The sequence below is a fragment of the Cucurbita moschata genome, unplaced genomic scaffold, assembly GCF_002738365.1.
Source record: "Cucurbita moschata cultivar Rifu unplaced genomic scaffold, Cmos_1.0 Cmo_Scf00018, whole genome shotgun sequence".
NCBI classification, from domain to species: domain Eukaryota; kingdom Viridiplantae; phylum Streptophyta; class Magnoliopsida; order Cucurbitales; family Cucurbitaceae; genus Cucurbita; species Cucurbita moschata.
Genome location: NW_019268534.1, coordinates 554,327 through 577,489, shown reverse-complemented (window position 1 = coordinate 577,489; position 23,163 = coordinate 554,327). Strand labels below are relative to the sequence as shown.

General features: G+C 35.4%; 4 protein-coding genes and 1 long non-coding RNA gene across 6 annotated transcripts; 1 reads left to right on the top strand and 4 right to left on the bottom strand.

Moving 5' to 3' along the window:
- The first annotated feature begins 2,401 nt into the window (after positions 1-2,401).
- LOC111456193 (serine carboxypeptidase-like 20) lies at positions 2,402-7,686 on the top strand. Its single transcript, XM_023097994.1, has 14 exons — positions 2,402-2,631; positions 2,728-2,873; positions 3,750-3,826; positions 4,124-4,246; positions 4,352-4,454; positions 4,523-4,560; positions 5,283-5,384; positions 5,518-5,598; positions 5,692-5,928; positions 6,279-6,344; positions 6,425-6,543; positions 6,994-7,107; positions 7,299-7,344; positions 7,443-7,686. Exons 1-14 carry the CDS (start codon positions 2,486-2,488, stop codon positions 7,524-7,526), a joined length of 1,482 nt encoding a protein of 493 aa, XP_022953762.1. The 5' UTR covers positions 2,402-2,485; the 3' UTR covers positions 7,527-7,686.
- A 299-nt stretch (positions 7,687-7,985) lies between these two features.
- LOC111456198 lies at positions 7,986-23,143 on the bottom strand. The gene is made up of 3 exons (XR_002712714.1): positions 23,009-23,143; positions 17,328-17,329; positions 7,986-7,995 (listed from the first exon to the last, which is right to left on the bottom strand). It is a non-coding gene; the product is annotated as an uncharacterized LOC111456198 (long non-coding RNA).
- Positions 8,254-10,893, bottom strand: LOC111456196 (DNA-directed RNA polymerases II and IV subunit 5A-like). Its single transcript, XM_023098002.1, has 5 exons — positions 10,644-10,893; positions 10,153-10,364; positions 9,840-10,019; positions 9,618-9,731; positions 8,254-8,601 (listed from the first exon to the last, which is right to left on the bottom strand). The coding sequence occupies exons 2-5, from the start codon at positions 10,351-10,353 to the stop codon at positions 8,476-8,478; spliced, it is 621 nt and encodes a 206-aa protein (XP_022953770.1). The 5' UTR covers positions 10,354-10,364; positions 10,644-10,893; the 3' UTR covers positions 8,254-8,475.
- On the bottom strand, positions 14,066-14,909 carry LOC111456197 (putidaredoxin-like). Its single transcript, XM_023098003.1, has one exon. It carries the CDS (start codon positions 14,851-14,853, stop codon positions 14,359-14,361), a length of 495 nt encoding a protein of 164 aa, XP_022953771.1. The 5' UTR covers positions 14,854-14,909; the 3' UTR covers positions 14,066-14,358.
- LOC111456191 (poly(A)-specific ribonuclease PARN-like) lies at positions 17,857-22,827 on the bottom strand. Of its 2 annotated transcripts, XM_023097990.1 has the most exons (8): positions 22,467-22,826; positions 21,777-21,907; positions 21,052-21,243; positions 20,397-20,509; positions 19,957-20,073; positions 19,564-19,678; positions 19,250-19,465; positions 17,857-18,660 (listed from the first exon to the last, which is right to left on the bottom strand). In XM_023097990.1, exons 1-8 carry the CDS (start codon positions 22,784-22,786, stop codon positions 18,008-18,010), a joined length of 1,857 nt encoding a protein of 618 aa, XP_022953758.1. In that variant the 5' UTR covers positions 22,787-22,826; the 3' UTR covers positions 17,857-18,007. The 2 variants fall into 2 exon arrangements, with proteins under 2 accessions (XP_022953758.1, XP_022953760.1); XM_023097992.1 differs by lacking the exon at positions 20,397-20,509 and having other exon boundaries at positions 19,957-20,036; positions 22,467-22,827.
- Positions 23,144-23,163: the final 20 nt, after the last annotated feature.

Genomic DNA, 23,163 nt, shown 5'->3' with positions numbered 1-23,163 from the left:
TTTTTTTTTTTTTTTTTTTTTTTTTTTTTTTTTGAAAAGAGAAAAAGGATAAAGGGACCACTAGAAAAGGCATTAATTTAAGGGTCCCACAATGCTTAATCCTTAGGGTTTTTAAAGGGTTTGGCATCATCATCCATTGCTTGCCTCTTCACCAACCTTAAATCATTGATACTTTTGTTTAAGGTTGTCGTGGGGAGTAAGGTTTAATATATCTGTCATTTTCTTTCTTTCGATTGATCTTATCAGGGTTCGTATGCACAAATAAACAAGGCTCGTATTTAAATACGAGCAGAATATCAAAGGTTGAAAAAAGTCATACCGTAAATAAAAAATGTCGGAATGAATTATAAGTAAATTGGATTCTGATAAATTAAAATTTTATTAATTATAACAAGTCGAGTTAACAATCAAAATGTTACGAAGTTATAAGATTATTATATATTCCTTTTACATTTTTTTTATTTTGTCTTTTTAATCAAATTGGAAACAACCCAACATAAATACCAAAATAAAAAATATAATAAAATGTTGAGATTTTTTTTAAAGATCAGAAAAATAGTAATTATTATTTTTTGAAAAAAAAAATAACAACAAGATATTTATTCATTTTTTTCAATAAAAAATTTTGTTCCAATAACATTTTAAAAATCAAACATAAAAAAATGTGAATATTGAAAAATATATATTTAATGACAAAAAAACAATTTTAATTCAAAATTGATAAAACAATTTGTAATTTCTGCTCAATAGTTTCAACAGTATAATTAAAATCTTTAAAAAAAAAATCAACTTTTTAAAAATTATTATTGACAAATTTTACGTAATAACTCTAATTTTTAGTGTAATTCAAAAAAAATTCAAAGTTTGTTTTTTTCCTTTTAAATTTATATATATATATATTCTGTATGTCGTGAAATAATTGGCTGACAGAACTCAGAAAAAAACTGACGTGGATAAGGAATCTCTCGAGTTGCTCACTAAACCAGACAACCAACTCCCATTTTCTCGGGTCAACTTGTGGTCGATTGGTCTAATTTTATTTTTCATTGTTCTTTTTTTTTTTTTTAATATATTAATCAAACAATATAGACTAGTTCATGATATAATAATCTCATAAATTAATTTTAAAAAAGGCCTTAAATGGTATGCGTTTTCCTCTTACAAAATGTGACCGGTAACAACCGGTGGTCAAGGAACGAGCTCAGTCAAAACGAACCCGATGGTTTTGTGGTTACCTTTAAAGTTTTTAGAGAAGAATAAAATGATTTAAATGGCGGGTTTTAAATAGAATATTGAAACTACTTTTTGTTACAAATTTGTAAATATTATGTAACATGACCCATGCTCGAGATTTGAATCATGATTCAAAATTCTGAGCATGGATCGTTACAAGCGGCATCATAACGGTACCTCTTCCAGTAAGATTTGGTTTCAAAACAAGCCGAGAAAGAAACTAGTGAGCATATAACACTTGAGTAAATGAGGGATGCGTAAATGAACTGAGACCATATATAAATGAGAGTGATCATAAGAATAAGACAACCTAAGAAATTAAAGTAAGTAATGTAACAACGGCGTGGAATAATGTCAGTGTCATCAGGTGTCGAATATTTCTCACAAAAAAAAAATTAGGTCGAATTGATACGTGTCGAACCTTCATTGGCTAACTCATTTCATGCTCTATTGGTGACTTAAGCCTGAGTGTCCACTTCGACTCGAATTGTCTTCCACCAACCACTTCTCTCTTAAATCATTTTTTTTAACCTTTATGATGATCTCTTAGCGTCAAAGCTTCGAACGATTTACTTTTTCTTTCTAAAAGCATATTATAAAATTTACCATTTTTTTAATAATTAAATCCCTATATTCTGTACTCTATTAACTCATATTTAATTTAAATCTTTAAATTTAAAATTTACCGTAACACATAAAAAAAATAACGTAATTAAATAAAAAAGAAAGAATAATTTACAAGACTATATTTTAAACTTTTTTTTTCCAATAAATCGTTACTATTTTATAATATTTTATTCAAATTACAATGACTACACGTTAATTTACTAAATTTCATCATTTATTTATACGTTAATATTAATTAATTTCATTAATATTTATTTATACATCATCATTTAATTTTTTAGAGCTCGGGATCTCTTATTTAATAGTATATATTTTGTGAGTAGGTTAACGGACTCGAGCAATAATGGCCACATCTAATAAATATTTTTATATATTTTTTTAAATATAGTATTTTTTTTTTTGGTAGGTAACATATTAAATTAGGCCTAAAAAACGTGTGTAACCAAAAAAAAAATATCATACATTTTCAAGATATTTTACAAATAATTTTCTTTAAAAAAAAATAGCAATGAAAAAAATGGCGCTGAGACGTTGGGTATAAAAACGAACCAATGGCGTCACAAATTCCTTGCAACTGCAGACCAATCAAAACTCGCTTCAATTTGGAGCTCCAGATTCGACGGCCATGGCGAAGACAAGGAGCTTATCACTTCCTCCCTTTCTCTCGGCCGTTTCAATCATTTTCTTCTATTTCTTTCTATTGGCCAATTCCGCACTCATTTCGGAGCTCCCTGGTTTCTCCGGCTCTTTCCCTTCCAAGCACTACTCCGGGTGCGGATTTTTGATTTACAGTTATTTTGATGATTTGTTTTTGTTTCTGGAGATTTTTGGCTTTGAATTTGAATGTTATCGGTGTGGATTTTGAAGGTATGTGGAGATCGACGAAAAGCACGGTAGGAATCTGTTCTACTACTTCGTTGAATCGGAGAGGAATCCGATTGAAGATCCGGTGGTTCTGTGGCTGAATGGCGGCCCTGGATGCTCTAGTTTCGATGGTTTCGTTTATGAACACGGTAGGGTTCTTGATCTTCTTCTTTGATTTCCGTTCTCTAACTGACATTTTTTAAAATTTCTCTGCTCTGTTTTGTTTGTGATTCGTCAATTCCTTTCTGTTTTCTTCTTTCTTTCCTTAAATGATTGTGCTTAGTTGAATGCATTTGAAACTGCGATTGAAACGAATACGAACCGCTTGCTGCGTATTTTGAAGTTATTACCCATTTTGATTGTTCATCCTTTTGCGTTTCGAGGCTGGAATAACTAAAATTCTTAATATTATTAAAAATCTAAATTAAATAATATTGTTTTTTTTTAAACTGATAGATATAATAAATGAGGTTTGTTATAAAATTTCCACTTATTACTTTCCAAGAGAGAGAAAAAAAGGAAATAATCTTTTGTCCAAATATGTCAATAAAGCAATTACTTTTGTCCACAAATTTTACTAATATTTTTTTTGAAGGACCTAAATGATAATTTCTAATAAATTAGAGGTAAATTTTGAAAATTTTAAAAGTATTATATATATGATAAAAAGAAAAAAAAATTCTATATTTTAAATTATTTTATATCATAAATTAAAAAATGTTAAAAAAAAAAAAACATTCACACTTCCTTATTTTATTTTTATTATTCTTTTCAATTTTGGGTATTTAGAGACGTAAATTTTTTCTATCACTCTTACTATTTTAAACTATTATTAATTTATTACGCAAAAGCTTAATAGAAAGATTACTTTATATTTAATATTTTTAAGCACTAAAAAATTTATTTTCAGTACTTAATTAATGTTAGAGATTAAAACTCTAAAAAAAAGTGTTAGTTTTTAGCTTTCTCTTAATTGTATGGCCATTTTTAAGCAACCATTTCTCTGTTTTGTTCGTCTTGTGAAGGGCCATTTAACTTTGAAGCAGCAAACACATCGGACGGCCTTCCAAAACTTCATCTTAATCCATACAGCTGGTCGAAGGTTTGATTTGATTTGATTCGATTTTTCTTCTTTTTGTAGAACAGTGGTTGAATGTCTGATCGTTAGGAACCACAGCTCTTTATAGTGATAAGATATTGTCCAATTCGAGCATAAACTCTTGTGACTTTAATTTTAAAAAAGGCCTCATACCTATAGAATTATTCCTTAATTAGGGGACGTGGGACTTGTTCGATCTCAACATTGATTTATTCAATTTTTCTTCGTTTTGTAGAACAGCTTTTGTTTGTTCACTTGGATTAAAAAATAAGCTCCCAATTGTTTGTTTTCCTGATTCAGGTGTCCAACATCATATACTTGGATTCGCCTGCTGGAGTTGGTTTATCTTATTCAAAAGATGAATCGGATTATAATACTGGTGACGTGAAGACTGCTCTTGATTCACATAGATTTCTCCTTCAGGTATTGGGTTCGTTTGGTAATGTTTATTATGTTAACATTTTGAGTCGTCTTATGATAAGATATACTGATGTGCTTTCTACATTCTTCTATTGCTTCATTGGGCAGTGGTTTAAGTTGTTCCCGCAGTTCCTGCCTAACCACTTTTACATTGCTGGAGAGTCATATGCAGGAGTATATGTGCCAACTCTTGCCACCGAAGTTGTTAAAGGTATTTCTTTTTTGGGTTTTTCGTGCTTTCTTCTTCAAAATTAACATACGAATCTTTTGTTTTTCCAGGACTTGAGACTGGTGTAAAGCCCATTCTGAACTTCAAGGTACACTATTTGGTTTATGGTTGTTTTTTTAAAAAAAATTAAGGATCCAACAAACAATAAAAACTGTATTTCACATTTGTTTGCAAGTTTATTGGCTTAATGTTTAAGAACTAAGCTAGTCTGGATTATTGTTGTCAAAAACAAGTGTGCCAAACTTTTTTTAAAGATATAAATAAGAAATGGATGATGAACCAAACATAGCATTTAACTTTTTGTTCAATTATCAATTTAGTCTCCATGGTTTAAAAAGTTTAATTATTGTTTTGGTTTGAATTTCTGAAACGTTCTTGTTGTTATCTTTATAGTTTTTTTTACATGGCACGTTTTCTTTAGACGCAGGGGAGAAATAATGAGCTAACATTTAGAATAAGATAGGTGTGGAGGTTAAATGACCTTACTCTAAGGAGATCAAGTGGGAAAGTTCATTAAAAGAGCGGGTTTAGGGATTGGAGTTTTTAAGATTGTGCACCACCTGTTTATGCACTACTGATTTTTATGAAACCTACTCGATTTTGCTCTATTTGTTTCAAGTTTAAACTCCTACATTGTTCAACCAGAATGCCTACCCATCGTATCTCTCCACCATGTCTAAATAAAACATGTCACGTATGAAAACTACTAAGATTTGGTAAAAATGAAGATATTTTAGGATTAACCAAACTATATGCATTCAAATCAAGCTAAAACGTTAGGATTAACCAAACGAGTCACTTGTTTTGCAGGGTTACTTGGTTGGAAATGGAGTTGCAGATGATGTGTTTGATGGAAATGCTCTTGTTCCATTTGCACATGGGATGGGGCTGATCTCTGATGAGCTATTTCAGGTGGGTTGATTCCTTAGTTTAAAGTGTAGCTCATTCTTTGACTAATTGCTGATCCTCTGCCTTTTCAAGGTTGGTCTTGCACCATCCTTGCAATCATATGTTATTTGACTTTCCAAACTTGACCCATATTCAGGAAGTTGAAAATACATGTAAAGGAAACTACTATGAACCCACTGACATGGCCTGTGAGGACAAGCTTGCCAGAGTTGACGAGGTGGTGAAAGCTGGTTTTGAAACTTAATCATTTATTAGAGTGAGAGAATTGGATGTTGATTCAAATCACCTAAGAGTATGTCATTTATCTCAGTTGGTTGATGGCTTAAACGTATACAACATTTTGGAACCTTGCTACCATGCCCCTGAGAAGATAAAGACCAAAAATATCGAGTTGCCGAGCAGCTTCCGATTGCTTGGCGAGACCGAGAGGCCGCTTGCTGTGAGGAAGAGGATGTTTGGTCGAGCCTGGCCTCTTAGAGCTCCTGTCAGAGCTGGCATTGTTCCAAGTTGGTCCCAACTTCTTGGTGACACCGAAGTTCCATGCACTGTAAGTTCAGTTCCTTGGTTTTTTTCGGATTTTGATGGTACCTCCAACGTGTTTGCTATAGTTTATGGTTTCTGTGCTTCGATTTATGAGAAAAGGGTAAAACCCCATTTCTTTATGGGGAACCTTCTTCAATGCCATCCTGAGCTGAACCATTACCTTCCATTTGTTTGTGCTTGTCAAAATATATTTAACTTTTCAACTTCGTTCTGGAATTTCCTTGACATTTATAGTTAGAGGCAGTGTTTACTGGTCCAAAATCATTTACTTCCAAATGCACCAAATAAATTGTTTGTTTGGGTGTTAAATTTATTTACACTTAATGCCTCCTAACATTTATGTATTGTGTAAAGAACGATGAAGTTGCAACAGCATGGTTGAACAATGAAGCAGTGAGGAAAGCAATCCATGCTGACAAGGTAAGGTTATCAGTACTCACTATATTTATATGCCCTTAATTCTTAGACCTTACTTTTTATGTTTTTATCAATGGCAATAGAGTTTGGCAGGCAACTGGGAGCTATGTACTGATAAACTTAACTTTGACCACGATGCTGGGAGCATGATCCCCTACCACAAAAACCTTACCTTGAAAGGATATCGAGCTCTTATTTTCAGGTACCATTCATTACTCTGTTATTGTTGGAGGGTACTTAATTTTTGTCTATGACCGTAGGTTTGTATTGATAAAAAGGATAGTATGATATTGTCCACTTTGAGCAGAAGCTGTCGTGATTTTGCTCTTGGTTTCCCCAAAACACCTCATGTCATTGGAAATGTATTTCTTACTTATAAACCCATGATCAACACCTTAATTAGTCGATGTGGGACTCCTCTTCCAACTGTCCTCAACATCGACATTATTGTAAATATTTTAACGTGGACATATTATCAACCATAAGAATTTAGAACAGTTTGTACATGGTTTTAATACAAATGGCACAAAATAAGTGGAGAGGCCATCAAATGAAATTGGATGTTTCCAACTATCTGGTCATAACACCACCGCAAGTGACTGTTGTGTTTAGATCTTTTGAAGCTGACTTGCATATTCGTTTTTTCTGGTAGCGGCGATCATGATATGTGTGTTCCATTCACTGGGAGCGAAGCTTGGGTTAGATCACTTGGATACAAGGTCGTCGATGAATGGAGGCCATGGACGTCGAACGAACAAGTTGTCGGGTACTTTCGTCATTCCATTTCCTTGTTTTCTGGTTTCTGATTTCTGCATCTTCATCTTGTTGTTCAATGTGTTCGTGTTTATTAACTAGATATGCAAAATATGATAAATAAGCATGTAAAAAGTTAAAAGTAATTATAGATTGGAGCTAAACGGTAATAATTTAACAGTTGAGTTACTTTTTGAATGGCAGGTACTTGCGAAGCTACGAGAACAACCTAATCTTTCTTACCATTAAGGCAAGTGATGATGTAATTTTTTTTTTTTTTTTTTTTTATAAAGATAATGTTTTTTTTTTAGTCTTTGATGATAAAATTGTACGTTGGTATTGTTGCAGGGATCTGGACATACTGTACCTGAATACAAACCACGTGAAGCTTTAGATTTTTACAGTCGATTTTTGGGTGGAGAAGCAATATGATAAGAGGTAGAGATTGTTGCAGTTGAATCCTACTACGTTGAAAATGATAAATAATGGCAACACAATATTATTAGTGCTTGCTATATGCATTATCCTATGTAGCTACTACCTATGCACTTTCAATGAAGCTATGTTAGAGCTAAGGTGATCCTATTTTTATATGACGCATTAGTCAAAATCACAAAACAAAGATCTTTTTCGTTAAACAACGCGTTTTAAATAGTCATTTGCGATTAGTTCGTCTCCGATTGAATAAGATTATTCAAAAATTATTAAGTGTGACCGTCACTATAACGGGCCAAGTCCACCGCTAGCAGATATTGTCCTATTTAGGTATTCCCTTTCGAGCTCTCCCTCAAGATTTTAAAACGTGTCGCTCGGAGAATGTTTCCACACCCTTATAAAGGAGATTTTGTTCTCCTCAACCAATTTGAGACATCACAATTCACCCCCTTAGAGGCTCAGTGTCCTTACTGGCACCCACTTCATGTCTACCCCCTTCGGGAAACAGTCTCCTCGTTAGCACATAGTCCAGTGTCTGGCTCTGATACCATTTGTAACAGCCCAAGCCCATTGCCGGCAGATATTGTCCTTTTTGGACTTTTTCTTTCGGGCTTTCCCTAAAAAACGCGTCTACTAGGGGAAGGTTTCCACACCCTTATAAATGGGGTTTTGTTCTCCTCCCAACCAATGTGGGACATTACAGTCACAACGTAATTGCTTCTCAATACGCAAAAAGTGGCCTTCAATAGAAATATTGAATCTTCCATAAGGTAATATCATGTTCATAAGAATGAACTTAGTGTACAACACTACTAATACTATGAAGGTCCCATCTAAATCCTGAAAACAAAAGTTCCCCAAATTCTTCTTCAACTCACCTAATAAGATATCACAACCCAAGGGGAACTCATATGTCGCATCTTCAATTGCAAAATATTAAGCATACTCAGACAACATATCTGTAAGTAACATATCTTCCTGCAGTCTCACTTGGTCTGATGATCTTCACGACTTGTCCACGCTTCAGCCCGTAATATCTTGCAACTGGGTCGGTCACCTGTATGCGTGGTAGCTAACACAAAGTATGGAAAAATCATATAAGATTCTTATTCATTTTGCAACAGAAATGCAAACGCATATCAACACTAACGAATAGATAGTAGACAATATGGTACGGCCCGACAAACGCCTCTATAGTTCGCATTGTGATTAGTATACAATGCGCGCATGGAGTAATGCCCCAATACTTGGTTACTAAAAAGAACAAAAAAGACAACATAAAGATAGTTCTCTAGAAGTGGTAAATAGGGCCAAACCGAAAAATAAAACACTGTCGAGAATTCTTCGTTGCTAAGAAAACTACATGGAGCACATGCACACGACAAGCTACAAAAATACGGGTTGCAAGTCGCAGCATACTAGTGACCCTAATGGAACACTACATGGAGCACATGCACACGACAAGCTACAAAAATACGGGTTGCAAGTCGCAGCATGCTAGTGACCCCTAATGGAACACTACATGGAGCACATGCACACGACAAGCTACAAAAATACGGGTTGCAAGTCGCAGCATGCTAGTGACCTCTAATGGAACACTACATGGAGCACATGCACACGGCAAGCTACAAAAAAACGAGTTGCAAGTCGCAGCATGCTAGTGACCCCTAATGGAACACTACATGGAGCACATGCACACGACAAGCTACAAAAATACGGGTTGCAAGTCGCAGCATGCTAGTGACCCCTAATGGAACACTACATGGAGCACATGCACACGACAAGCTACAAAAATACGGGTTGCAAGTCGCAGCATGCTAGTGACCCCTAATGGAACACGAGAAAAAGCAAAATTCCACTAAATAAGATTGGGCAATTTGAAGATAGAACCACGAAGAAATCGAGTCGTTAGTCACTCGTTGAGATAAGATTGGAGGAGTTCAATTGATGAATTCACCTTATCCCTAGTTTCTTGCTACAGACATGGGAACCAAAGTGGTATCGAGAATGCGTGAGCATATCACGTTTCAATATAGATCTCGAGATGCATTCTCACAATGTTATATTTTCTGAAGAACTAAAGCTAACCTGTGTTTCTTTCACAGTATATCTCTCCAGTAGTGTTTTTTTCTCTTCATTAGTAAGTAACTGGTGCTCGGGAACAAGAACGTGATCTTTGACATTAACAAGCAATTCCGCTTCCTGCATCCACAAATAAAGAGAAGAACAAGAACAAAAATTTTATATTTTAGGTGAACTAAGAAAAATAAGAGCAATTAAACAACTGCCTTGGCCATAAAATATTTTCACCTGGAAAACTTCCAAGTGGAATTTGGAAGATATTTCACTTATACAGGTACGAGCGAAAGGGGTCAAATTCTGTTGAACGACCAATATCGCTCTAAAAACATTCTCCGTTTTCATGCGGTTCGTATATGTTTTCATTGTCTTGACACCAACCTTCTGTTCTTCCGGGAAGAAAACGTATATCTATACAGAAAAGAGTCACGATACGAGGACGTAAACAAATAGGAGAATTTAATGAGAAACTCGTATCTCCTGTAACTTAACTTTAATAACTATGAAAACTACTAATCAAATATTCACTTTTTTGAGACGATACCTGATCAGAGCTATCATTTCTCTTAGCTTTATTAATAACAACATCTTCTCTTTTCATGCTTTCACCATATTTATGCTTAAATTGCTCTCTTGACATGTCGATCTCAAAGTCTCCAACAAAATAACCTCGGTCTTTTAGCATTTGTAGAACAGTTTTTCGAATTCTGAAAAGCCTGGTGATTTCCTCCTCTGATAGCACCATCTTGTTTGTGGCTAATTCATTGTCAAACAATTCAATACTCAGTAACTATACTCCAAATAGGTATGCAAAGAATATATAATGCAAATTCTAAATGAGGAAGAATTCATTTATATAAACATCAATCTGATTGATTATGTTCCATAATCTCAAAACTAATACAACACAAAAGTCAAAAAAGGATGATAGGTTCAAGGTTTGATGCAAGCTATTGCTCCTTTCTTTCATCCGACAAGTTGTAATTTGAGTTTCTCTAGTTAGTAAAAAGACATAGATAGATATTGAGAACATACCAGTAACAACGATAAATAGGTGCAAGCCGCTAGGAGTGACACGGCAGCAGAAAGCACGGAAGAAAGACGGCGGCGACGGCAGTGACACTGAGCTGCTAAAAAGGAGGAGGAGCCGGCACGGAAGAAAGACAGCGGCGACGGCGGTGAAACTGAGCTGCTAAAAAGGAAGAGGAACCGGCGTGAAGAAGAAGAAGATGAGCGACAAAAGGAGGAGGAACCGGCGCGAAGAAGGGTTTAGGGCTTTCTGTTTAATTTATTCTTATTTTATCCTTCCTGATTTGCATTTTTTAAATAATATGTTTCCATTACTAAACAAAATTTATAAATTATTTTTAAAAATACTATCTTTCTTTCAAAAAATTTAATATTAAAAATCTAAAGTTTGGAATGTTTATTAAAAAATAATAATAATAACAATGTTCTACCCTTTTGAATTTTTTTTTTTAGTTTAAAAAAAAAATACTTATCCACTCAATTCCCTTAAACCCGTCAAAGTTTAACCCACATGCCGATTCTCCTATACAATTATCGTATGCCACGCGTCATTAAAAATTAAACTACCATTTTAAACTAGTTGACAAGACAAGGCCCCGACACCAGAGTTCTAAATTGGGATGTTTATTTTGTTCATTCCAATAGGTCTTAGGATCCCACGAGGACCGGACACTAGTCGAGTGAGAAATTTATTATTTCAATGGAAAATGTTATTATTATCATTAGTTTGAAGTTAATTAATGAAGTTCCAAAATCGGGGCAAGAGACGGTTTTGAAGACGTTAAAAAGGACTGATCTGTAAATTTATTGGATATTTGAAAATAGGGGAAGTTCAAATAATAACCTTAACCCAACTTTGGAGCATTCAAAATTTTCTCATCATAAACCCTAAATGAACAGAGGAAAGACATTGAACGTTAGGCGTAAACTTGAAGCAACCTGCCAAAATACATCCATTCCTGAAGGTTCCAACAAGCGCACACAGGCAGCTTCTTGGCCAAAAGAGCTAACAAGTCTGAGCTCCATCCAATCCAAACTGATTCAGTTCCATTCCATGTTTTTCTTAAATGGAGTGTGCCATAAGGATGTAAGGTTCTGTAGGAAAACTCCATTAACCACTTTCAAAACTGTGCTTTGCTTTCTATTCAAACTCAATGACAGTACCAGACGCCTTAACGATGCACCGAGGCTAGGGGAGCAAGCCAAAAAAACAAAAAAAAAACAAAGAAACAATATGAATGGACCATACTTGTGAAATCCTACATCGGTTGGGGAGGAGAACGAAACATTCTTTATAAGGGTGTGAAAACCTCTCTCTAACAAACACGTTTTAAAGACTTTGAAGGGAAGCCGAAAGGAAGAACTAAAAAAAGACAATATCTGCTATCGTTGGACTTGGGCAGGAAGAACTCAAAGAGGACAATATCTGCTCTCGCTGGACTTGGGCTATTACAATACTTGTCTATGTACATTTTGTCAAGTGGTTGGGCGTAAATCAGTCCCAGGCAACTGCTTTTGTTTTACCTGACCAGACATATCAGTTTATTGTTGGTTCTAACAATTCAACTCAAACCGACCGACTACCGAGGCCCTTTGGCATTGAATATGCCATTGCATAAGAAAACTTTGCATCTTAAAGTGAAATAGGAGACGTACTAATTAATACACACACTAATTCATCCATCTCAGATTATTGGTCTTCCAGCAACCCTTACTTGAAGAGAAACCTAAAAAAAAAGCAGCTCTATAATCAACCATTCTGAGCTGCTTACCCAATAATCTTAATTAGCACACATCCTTCTGTAAGGACTAAAAATGAATTGCTTAGGAAAGAATGTGTTGTTGAAGTAATGCCCAAAGAAAAGGCAAGGTAATGAACGGAATGGATGGTGTCTAAAATTGAGCGTCTACAGACACATCGAACATGACGCACAAAAGGAAGGTTTCGAAACTTGTTCGACTTTCTTCTTGGATAACCATGTTTGTGAGCATGCATCCTAACATATAACTCAACTAACCTTACAAAATTACTGTCTTACAAATGACAATCACCTCTTTAACTCCATAAACTTACCACTGAAAGTCATACACCTTCTTTCCAACTAAAACCTCTAATAACATTATGACAAATAGTATTGGCTGTACTATGAGGGGAGAACCAACCAATAACCGAAGGAAGGAATCAACCAAGCTCCAAGTACAGCCCCATGATGGTGAAACCATGGAGAAAAAGACCATCACAAAGTTCTGGAACAAGGGCAGTGGATGAGCATGTAATCAAGATCTTCAACATTTTCCACAGGAAAGGCCACACAACAATTAAGCAAATGGAAAAGGATTCTTCATGATATCAGGACTGTCTGTCAAAAGTATAGATTTTACAGTCAAAATTCCAGAATTTGAAGTCCATGGGATGTTTGTGTTCCTAATCCACCGCTGTGTCTTTTAGGAATAAGCTTTGCTCAAGCTCAAAAATAATTCGAATGTAAAGTTCTCCAAGTGTTGAAGGTCACAACAAAATATAAGGCCCTATCTATCCATTCGAATGTAAAACTATCCACCAATTTCAATAGATTAACTCATTCTAAGGTTTTCTTACCCCTCAGGAGTTTCTAGATTGGTTATTCGAATACAAAAGGCAACAGGAGTTTCTAGATTGAACTTTATCACCATTGGAAAAACTACCAAGAACCAACAAGATGAACATTATTACACTCATATCTTCAAATCCAAACTTCAAGCACCATAGACCCACGCATCTTGAAGTGGGTGTTGGTGATTGAATTCGAGCCAGAAAGATGAGGAAGCAAGGCTATATTGCCCACCCAAAAATCTCCCCAAAATCCAACCTTGGAGCCAGAGCAACCCTAGAGAAAAAAATATCTAGCAACCCTAGAGAAAAAAAATATCTATGGGTATACTGACCTTGGGCGTTAATCTCCAAGAACATTTAGTAACTCCATGATAATCTGATAAATAACCAACCAACGAATCTTTCATGTATCTGCTAGGAATGATCCAACACTGAAAAGTCTGATTCTAGGGGAATCTCCCATACCATTTCGAATCTACATGTATACCTGTTTAAATTATTCATTCAACAAGATCTCCAAAGTTTTATAAAGAAATAAAATCCAACTACCAACGTGCCCATATCAAGTCTTACAAGACTTCTCTAAGGGATGAACATGGAGAAAGATCTCCAACTTACTCTGACAGTAGCTCATTTGGCATCAAGAAGCTTTTAGATTAATACCTAGATAGGATGTTTTAGGCTTACAAACATCAGGACTCTTGACTATCCCCTAGATCATTGACAAACAAATAGTGGTTCAATACTTCTAACATTTTTTTTTCCTTTTCATTGTAATGAATTTTGGGTATTTTTGTTGGGCTCTTCGGGAAGAAGAGAGCAGTGACACCAATGGAAGGAACCCAATTCTTTTCATATTCTAACAATTGCTTGCCAATTTCTTATACATTCTCCAAATGTTTACATCCACTGTAACAAAGAGGTACAGAAATCCGAATACAAAAATATACCATCAAACAAGACGACAGAACAACTAGAACATAGAAGCATCGAAACGACGCAATTAGACGATAATCTTTCGCATAGACAACAAGTCGTCCACCAAATGCACCATCTCAAGGCACAAATTATTAAACAGCCAAATAAGCCATATAACAAAGATCCAGTGTTCCAAAAACGAGTAAAAAATTAAGGAATGTCCCAAGGCTTGGGCTCGGGAACTGCAACGACCATACCTTGAAGTTCGGGGGTGAGGATAACCTGGCAGCCAAGCCTTGAGTGCTTGTTCAAAGCCCTGACCCTGGAGTTTCTCTTGAGCACATACTCCTCGTCGTAGGACCGCGGCGGGAGCTTCTCGAGCCACTCCTGAGCAATACTAACCTCGCATTCCGCCGAACAGGCATCAATGTTTTCCAATCGATGGGAATCGGGGTCGATCAGGCCCCGATTCGCAAGCGCCTTAAGAAGAGTCTGACCCGTTAATCCAACGACCTCTTTCTTCGTGCCCTCCGGATCAATTGCGAACAATTTGACGATTCGATCTGATACCTTTTTAGATGAGGACGATGAGGATTCCGTCGAGGCAGCAGCGGACGCCGACCATCTTGAGAAAATGGATTTGGAGCAGCTGATCGCCGGCAGACGGTGGATTTGGCGGAGCCTGTGTAGGTTTACGACCGCCATTTCTGAGTAATTTAGATGAGAGGTAACACTGATGAATGACTGACAAATATAAAAAGCTTCTATGGAAGTATTTTCACTTCCTATTTTGAGATGTATTTAATTTTAATCCCATCTTTTTATTTTTATACCATCACTAAATAAACAATAAATGAACCAAAAATACATCCGAGCAATCTCGAGTATAGAATGACTAAAAAAGACTCCAGAAAATTGAAAATCACTATTCATACCAAGAACGTGCACATTTTTTTCCCTGGTAACTCAATTATAAGAACTTCATAGTTAAACGTATATTTCTTAGAGCAATTTTATGTTGGATAACGTCTTGGGAAATTTACTACGATGGGCAGAGCACACACAAAAGACTCGTGTAACACTCTAGCAAACCCATGATTAATGTAAACTTCTTAGTATATTTTATATATCTTTATTTGGCTCGGGTCAACTCAAAAATTTTGTCCCATGAACCCAAAACTGAACCAAGTCAGTTTGAGTTTAGAAAAATGAACCTAAACCAACCTTAAAACTAATCCAACCCAACCCAATCAAAGTTTAGGTTGGGTTGGTCCGGGTTGTACACCCCTATTCGTATTTGTTTTGTGGGGATGGTTTTTAAGACTTGTGTTCGTTTATGGGGATAGTTTTTACTCTTAGAAGCAGGAGTAAATAATCCGACCGCAGGAATGTCGGGATCATCAGATTTCGAATATATTATTACAAATAAACCATGGGAAGAAAGGAAATAGGATAAAAACATATAGTTCTACTAATTAAAATTTAATTTTGGTGAGAATAATTTATAAAATTTGACAAAATTTTAGAGACCAAATTAAAATTTTTAAAGAAATAAAATTAAAATCATATGAATTTTTTTATTTTCTCGAGACTTGAATTGAATTAGTTCCGTCAATTCACTCCGTTACTAAACCGTTAGACAAGCGAAATTACAATAATACCCCCATAGACATGAAATGAAAGAGGAAAACCCTAATTCCTGCTTTGTCCATCTGCTATATAAGAAGTTCATCGTTACCTCTTCGAGCAATAGTTTCTTCAGCCTCCCTTACGTTTCGAAGGTTCTTCCAAAATAATTTGTGTTCATTCAATGATTTTCTCTTGCTTCGTTTTTTGTTATATCAACGTATGAAGATTTCGCTGTGGACAAAATCAAATCGAAAAGCAAGTTCAGCTTCTTGACTGGATCGTTCGATCGATCCAGCCAAAATTTTACTCAAAACCTTGCGACATTGAATTCTCCAGCATCACTCGTCTGAGACTCTTGTTTCTGGATTCTCAGGCCCTTTAATTGCTGGTACACTTTCAATTTTCACCGATTCTTCTGTTTTTTCTTGGTACAAATCGTTCGGTTTCTTCGTTGATTTTTGTTTTAGAAGTCTGGTTTGATTGGAGTTGGATAAAGCAAACGCACTCTGTCCTAGAACTGATATTGATCAACTCAATGTTCTGTGGCAATTTCTTCGTTTGCGAAATGAAAGTGATTCTTCCGTTTAACTCGCCGGGATGATCTTTCTTGTTTAATGGTCATTGTTGGCACACGGTTGGCTCGCATATTCTCTTGATGCTACTAAGTTTTCCAACCATGAATCTAATGCGTAACACGAAGCGTCATTCCATGGTTCATAAGTTCCGATTCTGTTGCTCATCTTTCCAGGATGAATTGATCGGCTGATTTTGAAGAAATCAGAGTTTTGATTTTTATTACTTAGAATCGCTACTACTATTGGTTTTCAAGTTAGGAAGACCAGTCTCTAAACCCTGAACAAATCATTTAAAATCATAACTCCATGAAAACCTTTAATTTCGATCTCCTTGAAAACAGTTAAAATCCCGGTTAGTTGAATACATAATCACTTCAATGAAAAGTTTAGATTATTGTTTGAGCCGAGTCCATTTGGTTTTTTAATCTTTCAACTTTAAAAATTATCTATACTTTTCGAAATCCTTAATTTTCATTTTGAAAGTTTCATCTATTAGACAAATACCGATCCAGAGTTTGGGACCCTTCAATTCAAGTGACAATAATACAAAATTATCTAAAAAATAAATAATACTATGAAATTAAACACGTTGAATGCAGTAATTATCTTTCAAAGTTATTAACTTCAATTCCCACATAAAATTGTTACACGGACAACAACCTTCTAGAGCAACATTGTAGTTTATTAATTTTTTTGCATCCCAAGTGATATTTAAAAAAAAGTATTTGATATAAAATTAAATTTAAGGTCTATTGCATTAATAAAATTTTAAATTTTTTTTTTATTATATGTTAGACCTATGAAGATGAAAATTGAAAAAATTTATTAGATAAAAGTGGAAGTTTTAAAATTTGAAATTTATATCTTTTAGTGATTAAGAATTATACCGTATCATTAGTATAATTTTAGTCGGGATTAGTTTTGAGATTTCTCAATGAAGATAGTATTTATTAATTATAAATTAATGACTGAGACTCCTAAGTCTTAGTTATTTTTTACTATGCCTACTCTTTTTTTTGGAGTTATTTGTAAAACATTTGAATTTTCTATTTACATGATTAAGTTAGTGGATGACTTTGGTATTATATTAGATAACATAACTCTTCACAATGGTATGATATTGTCTACTATAGTTTTGCTTTGAACTTCCTAAAAGGCCTCATCTCAACGAATAGTATTCCTTGATTATAAACGAATAGTATTCCTTGATTGATCATTCCCTAAATTAGCCGATGTGAGACTTTCATCCAAGAGAAGGTAAGAAAAAATTATATACGCTATAAAATATCGATACTATACCACAAGATATTATCAAGATATTAGATTATTAAAGTTTAGACATGAGGCATCCTCTTCCACCTAAAATGGACAACAGTGTGGCATATAATGGAAAGAAACGATATTAGATTATTAAAGTTTAGACATGAGACATCCTCTTCTACCTAAAATGGACAACAGTGTGGAATATAATGGAAAGAAACATATTCCTCCAGCATCATAATCATAAACTTAAAAGACTTGCTCTCTTTGGAATGGACCAAAACTTCCAAGGTGTTTATCATCATCATGGGTGCCAAATATCAGTTAGGAAATAGGAGGAAGATCACTTCAATACTCCCTACGCTATATGCATTTTGGCAATCTCTAAAATGGTTTCAAAGATCAGCCAAATTAATTATAGAATCATTAGAGTAATAGATATCTAACCGCTCGGTTTCGGGATCAGCTTCGAAACTGGAATGATGTTGTTCTGAACTGGCTCTCTCCAGGGACTCCGCTAAATCTGCTTCCCATAAACCCAACCTACACACCCTCTTGTAAGTTTCATAACCTGTTGCTTTTAGGCCTTCAGATACCATATCTTTTAAACATCCCACAATGCCATCGCTGTTTATTGCATCAAGGAACGCCTCAGATAAGCCAGGTTGCCAGAATACGACGATGGCGCATTTCTTGTCCACGAACCGGACATCAAACTCTTCACAGAAAACTTCATGGGATCCTTCAAGTGCAGTTTTCATCGACTGAGCAGTCATCCCGTCTCTAAATCCCCACAAGAAAACCAAATGCCTACAGCTAACCTTTCTAACGTTCTTCGTCGAGATCTTGATGTCCTCATCCTCAGATTCGTGGTGGTCGGGGGAGAATGAACCAAAAACATTTGCACACCCATCAAGCTTTGAGGCCAAACAATTGTTGTTGGATTGGACGCCACCAAGATCAATTTTAAGTACAGAGCAGGCTTTTGCAAACAAATGGCATAACAGTATAGCGTTGTGCCCATGAAACTTGCGATCATTTCCTGTAGCTGCAATAGAACACAGTATAAGGTTCGCATTAAGATTTCTGCTTGAGGGATCATGATCATGATCATGATCAATGCTCTTAGAGATGCAGGGCTTGAAACTACTGTAAAATAGATAAAGATAAAACATTGACAGGTTTCTTTTCATGGATTGGTAAGACAAACGACATTTAAAAATTAAAATTAAAGAACTAATAACAAAACAGAATAAAAACCGAAGCATAACAAAAGGTTTAATGATGTGTATCCATGAAGAAATGAATGAAAACATGAAAAAAGTGGGTTAACTTACAAATTTAATCCTCGTTTGTTTCTATTTGGTTCTTGAACTTTCAAAACGACAAACTTGGTCCCTAAACTTTGATATTTTTCAAAATCCACGTATCTAATAAATACAAATCGAAAGTTTAGAGTTTCATTAGACAATAAGTTCACAATTTATATGATCAATTAATTTTTTTAAATTTCAAATTTGTTAGGTACCTTCTAGACTTGAGAGTAAAAGTTTAGGGACCTCAAAGTTGAGAGACTAAACTTATAATTTAACCAATAATTTAACCAAGTAAAAAAGGATGTGGACAGGGTGACAAACCTTCAACTGGAATGTCCAAATCAATAGGTGCAAAATAATGATTCTTCAAGTAAGAAAGAGCTGAAGCTATACTGATTGGCTTGCTGAGGCCACCGATCTTGCTGATCAAATGCTTTACATCAAGCACTCTTGGGAAAACCAAATGCAAAGAGGACGCAAACTCATCCATACCAGTAGGTAGGGGAGCAAGGAATTTAGAATGAATAAATGCAAAATCTGCATCCAAAAAGAAAGCATTAGAATAAAAACTAGAGAACAAAAGAAAAATAAAGCAAAGAGATCAACAAAAAGTAAAGAATATATGAGATAAACACCATTAAGAGAATTGTAGGAGAGAATAGGCTTCTGTGAAGCAGAAATGATATCTACCACCTCTCGAAAACCACGAAATTTCTTGTTTTCTTCCTCTTCAAGATTTTGAAGCTCCTTCTGAACAGTGAACAAAATATCATTCAGTTAAACCATCAGTCTAATACATCGAACCACAGACTTTCAATTTTTTGGAAATTAAAACCTTATTTCCATTATGAACCATTTCTTCATCTTAGTTTTAAAAAATAAGACATTTTTAATAATGCCATTGGATAGGTGGGTTGAAAGTGATGAAAAAATCAACTGAAGTACATAAACTTCTTCAAAGAGCTAGCTAAAGAATCAATAGTTTAGGAACTTAGAAAGTGGAAATCCAGTGAAATATGTACTGGTACCTCAAGAAGAATCTTGTCTTCTTTTGAGCTCGTCAAAATGGCACGAATTGCTTGAGTTCCTCCACCCTTAGCTGGATTTACTACAGGAACCAGGTCATCAGAAAACTCACTCAACAGCTACATCAAATAGAAAAAGGAATATAAGTCTACATATAAACCCTCCCTACAGAAAAAGTAGCAAAGATAAGTATATTGTTCTGCTAGCAGGAGTCTAGATCACTACCACATTTAAAATGATAACACTGAGGTTAAATTTGAATTCCTATACTCACTCTTAAATTTAGATATCTCAGAGTGTTTTTTCCCATGATAAGAAACAACTTTCATTACAAGGTATAGTCATTTCAGAAATGACATTATAGCTTTTGCTTGGTTCATTGTTGTGTAACAACAGCAATACACATTTTAAAATCACTCATAAGATGAAAAGATCAAGTTACCTCTAAAACAAGTAGAACTTGACGTTCACTACAAACATCTATAGTCATGGATGGCCTTGATCCATACTGCTCGCTGCCAATGATGAGCTTTTTCAACGAACTTAGCAGAGCGTCTATATTATGGAAACATTACCTTTACTATTTCAGGAGACAAGGAAATAAAAAGAGGTTAAAAAACACTTTTAGTCCATGAACTTTCATAAAAGTAAGGATTTAATTCTTGGACTCTAGGTTGTAACAATTTAACACCTACTACAAAAATCTCATCATATTAAATGCTAATTTTTATTAGGAAACAATTATTCTCTATAGTTTATGAACATATTTGTTTACAATATCACAATCTACAGAGGGACGAAAACTCATTAAATTTTAACAATATTTTTCATTATAGAGAAAATTTAAAGCACAATATAGGGGATGAGTTGTTGTATGCTAGAGTCCAAGGACTAAATTTTTACAGGTTTGAAAGAATATGGATCAAATCGTTTCAAACTAAGGTTCAGGGATTATAGCTTTCATAAAAGTTCAAGGACCAAAAGTGTTCTTTAACCTAAATATTTTTAAAATGTGACTGCAAAATGGGGAAAAAAAAAGCGGAATTAAAAGATCATGAAGAAATTGTTTTAGAAAGCAATAGTAGGCCGTAACTTACCATTTGTTTTTGTGCTTGAATTACATGCATCTTTCCAGTTCTTTACCCGTGATTTAACCCGTTGAACAAAAACTGAATCAGCAATTGTCTGTCTAGAAGAAGATTTCACAGCATAAGTACTAGGTGTTAGAAATGAACGGCCTATTCGAACTTTTGCTATAGACTCTTGAGCTCTAGATAAGTATGATATGCCTGAAACCAACAAGAGGAGAAAATTTTTAGGTTGATAAAAATTACCAGAAACAAAAAGGTCTTCAGCAACCCACTAACAAAAACTTGCAAGGCTGGCGTTCAATTGTATAATTTCTATATGAGCCATATGAATCTCAAAACAAGACGGGTGTGTATAACCCTTCTAGATATAGGGAGAGATGATTTTTTGGAAGCGTTGGGTGGCCTTTTCAGCATTTTTTTCTACCTACCTTGGGAACTTAGTTTTAGAGACTTGGGAACTTAATTTCTTCTCTTGAGCTGGATAATGGAAACAGAACTTCAAGGGACAGTGAGATTGAGAAAGAAATTATGGATTTTTTTTTCTTCCCTGTGAATTCCCCTCAAAATCATCCTTTGCTCTTGTTGAAACCTTGCAACGAAGGTGGTTTAGAGACTGGAAATCTGGGTTGCAAAATTACTCTTCTATAAATAGCTATGGTGTCTGTCGCAAATCTCAAGTCTTGAGGTCAGTGAGTGAGAAACCGAAGTAAATAGTCCACAATAAGGCTTACCATCATATATGCAAGCATCAAAGTCAAAACCTTCACGAGCCATGGATGTTAGATGTGAAACTTGACATGAAAAACTGTAAGAAGGCATCCCAATGTTCAGATCATCTCTGGGGAACAAATGAAAGTTGTACCTATACCATTGAAGGAAACGTAGCTGATCAGTGACGGCAGGGACACACATGAAATAGAACGCTAGAGCTTTGATCTGACAGCCGTAATTCACAGGCAAAAAACACGAATTACAGATGGTACTGCCATGACCTAAGATGCAAGTAACAGGAAGGCATGTATCATGCAAAATAATTATAAGCAATCAAATTTGTATCACTCATCAAACAAGAGGCCTCGAGTTTAGAATTTCAACTAATGATGAACAGGCAACCCATAAGCAAAAACCATTGTCCAAACATCAGCCAGAAGGCATCAAATTTCCCATTACCACCTTCCATTACAAATTCTACCCATATGACAATAATGAAAAAGATTGACTACAAATCCCTACTCTAGATTCCAATGAAAGAAATATCGTTCAATTCCAATTTCCATGCTCGCTTTCAACATCAACTACGTATCAAGAAGCATCCAAATCCATACCAAGTAAAGAAAAACGAAATCAGTAATATAAAGAAACTCCCAATCCCCGACCCCCGCCCCAACGTACAAACGAAGAGAAGCGGCGGCGGGACTTACGGATGAGCGATTAGCTTGGATTCCCTAACAGAGAAGGGGCATAGAGCGAATTGAAGGATCTGAAACTTCTCGGCGGCGTACTTGGCCTTGCAATAGGCGGTATCGTAGGTGTCGAAGGACTGAAGGCGGTGCCAAGGAAAGGAAGAAGAACCGGTGTTCTGCAAAGAGAGGGCGATGAAGTCGGAGTCGGAGATGTGGTTCTTCAGGTCCCCCAAGCAGCCATAGAAGTCGGTGTTGCGAATTTGCCTAACGCTTAGTTGATTGGTGGCAGTATGCAGGCGGCGCCTCTGCAACCGGAGGGATGAGAACCGAGACGCCATAGTTTCCCGTTACGCTCTCATTCAAAATTCACGGTGGAAGTGCCCAAATGAGTTTTACTTCTCTAGTATAAATGCCGAGCCGTGGTTGTTATAATAATAATAATAATAATAATAATAATAATAATAATAAATAAATAAATAAAAATATCTCTAAGTTAGAATATTACTCTTTTTTTATTTTTATTTTTTTTTAATAAACATTCACGCCGGTTCCTCCTCCACCGCCGTCGCCGCTGTCTTTCTTCCCTGCCGGCTCCTCCTCCTGTTGAGCAGCTCAGTGTCGCCGCCGTCGCCGTCGTCTTTCTTCCGTGCTTTCTGCTGCCGTGTTACTCTTAGCGGCTCGCACCGATTTCTCGTTGTTACTGGTAAAAAAAAGA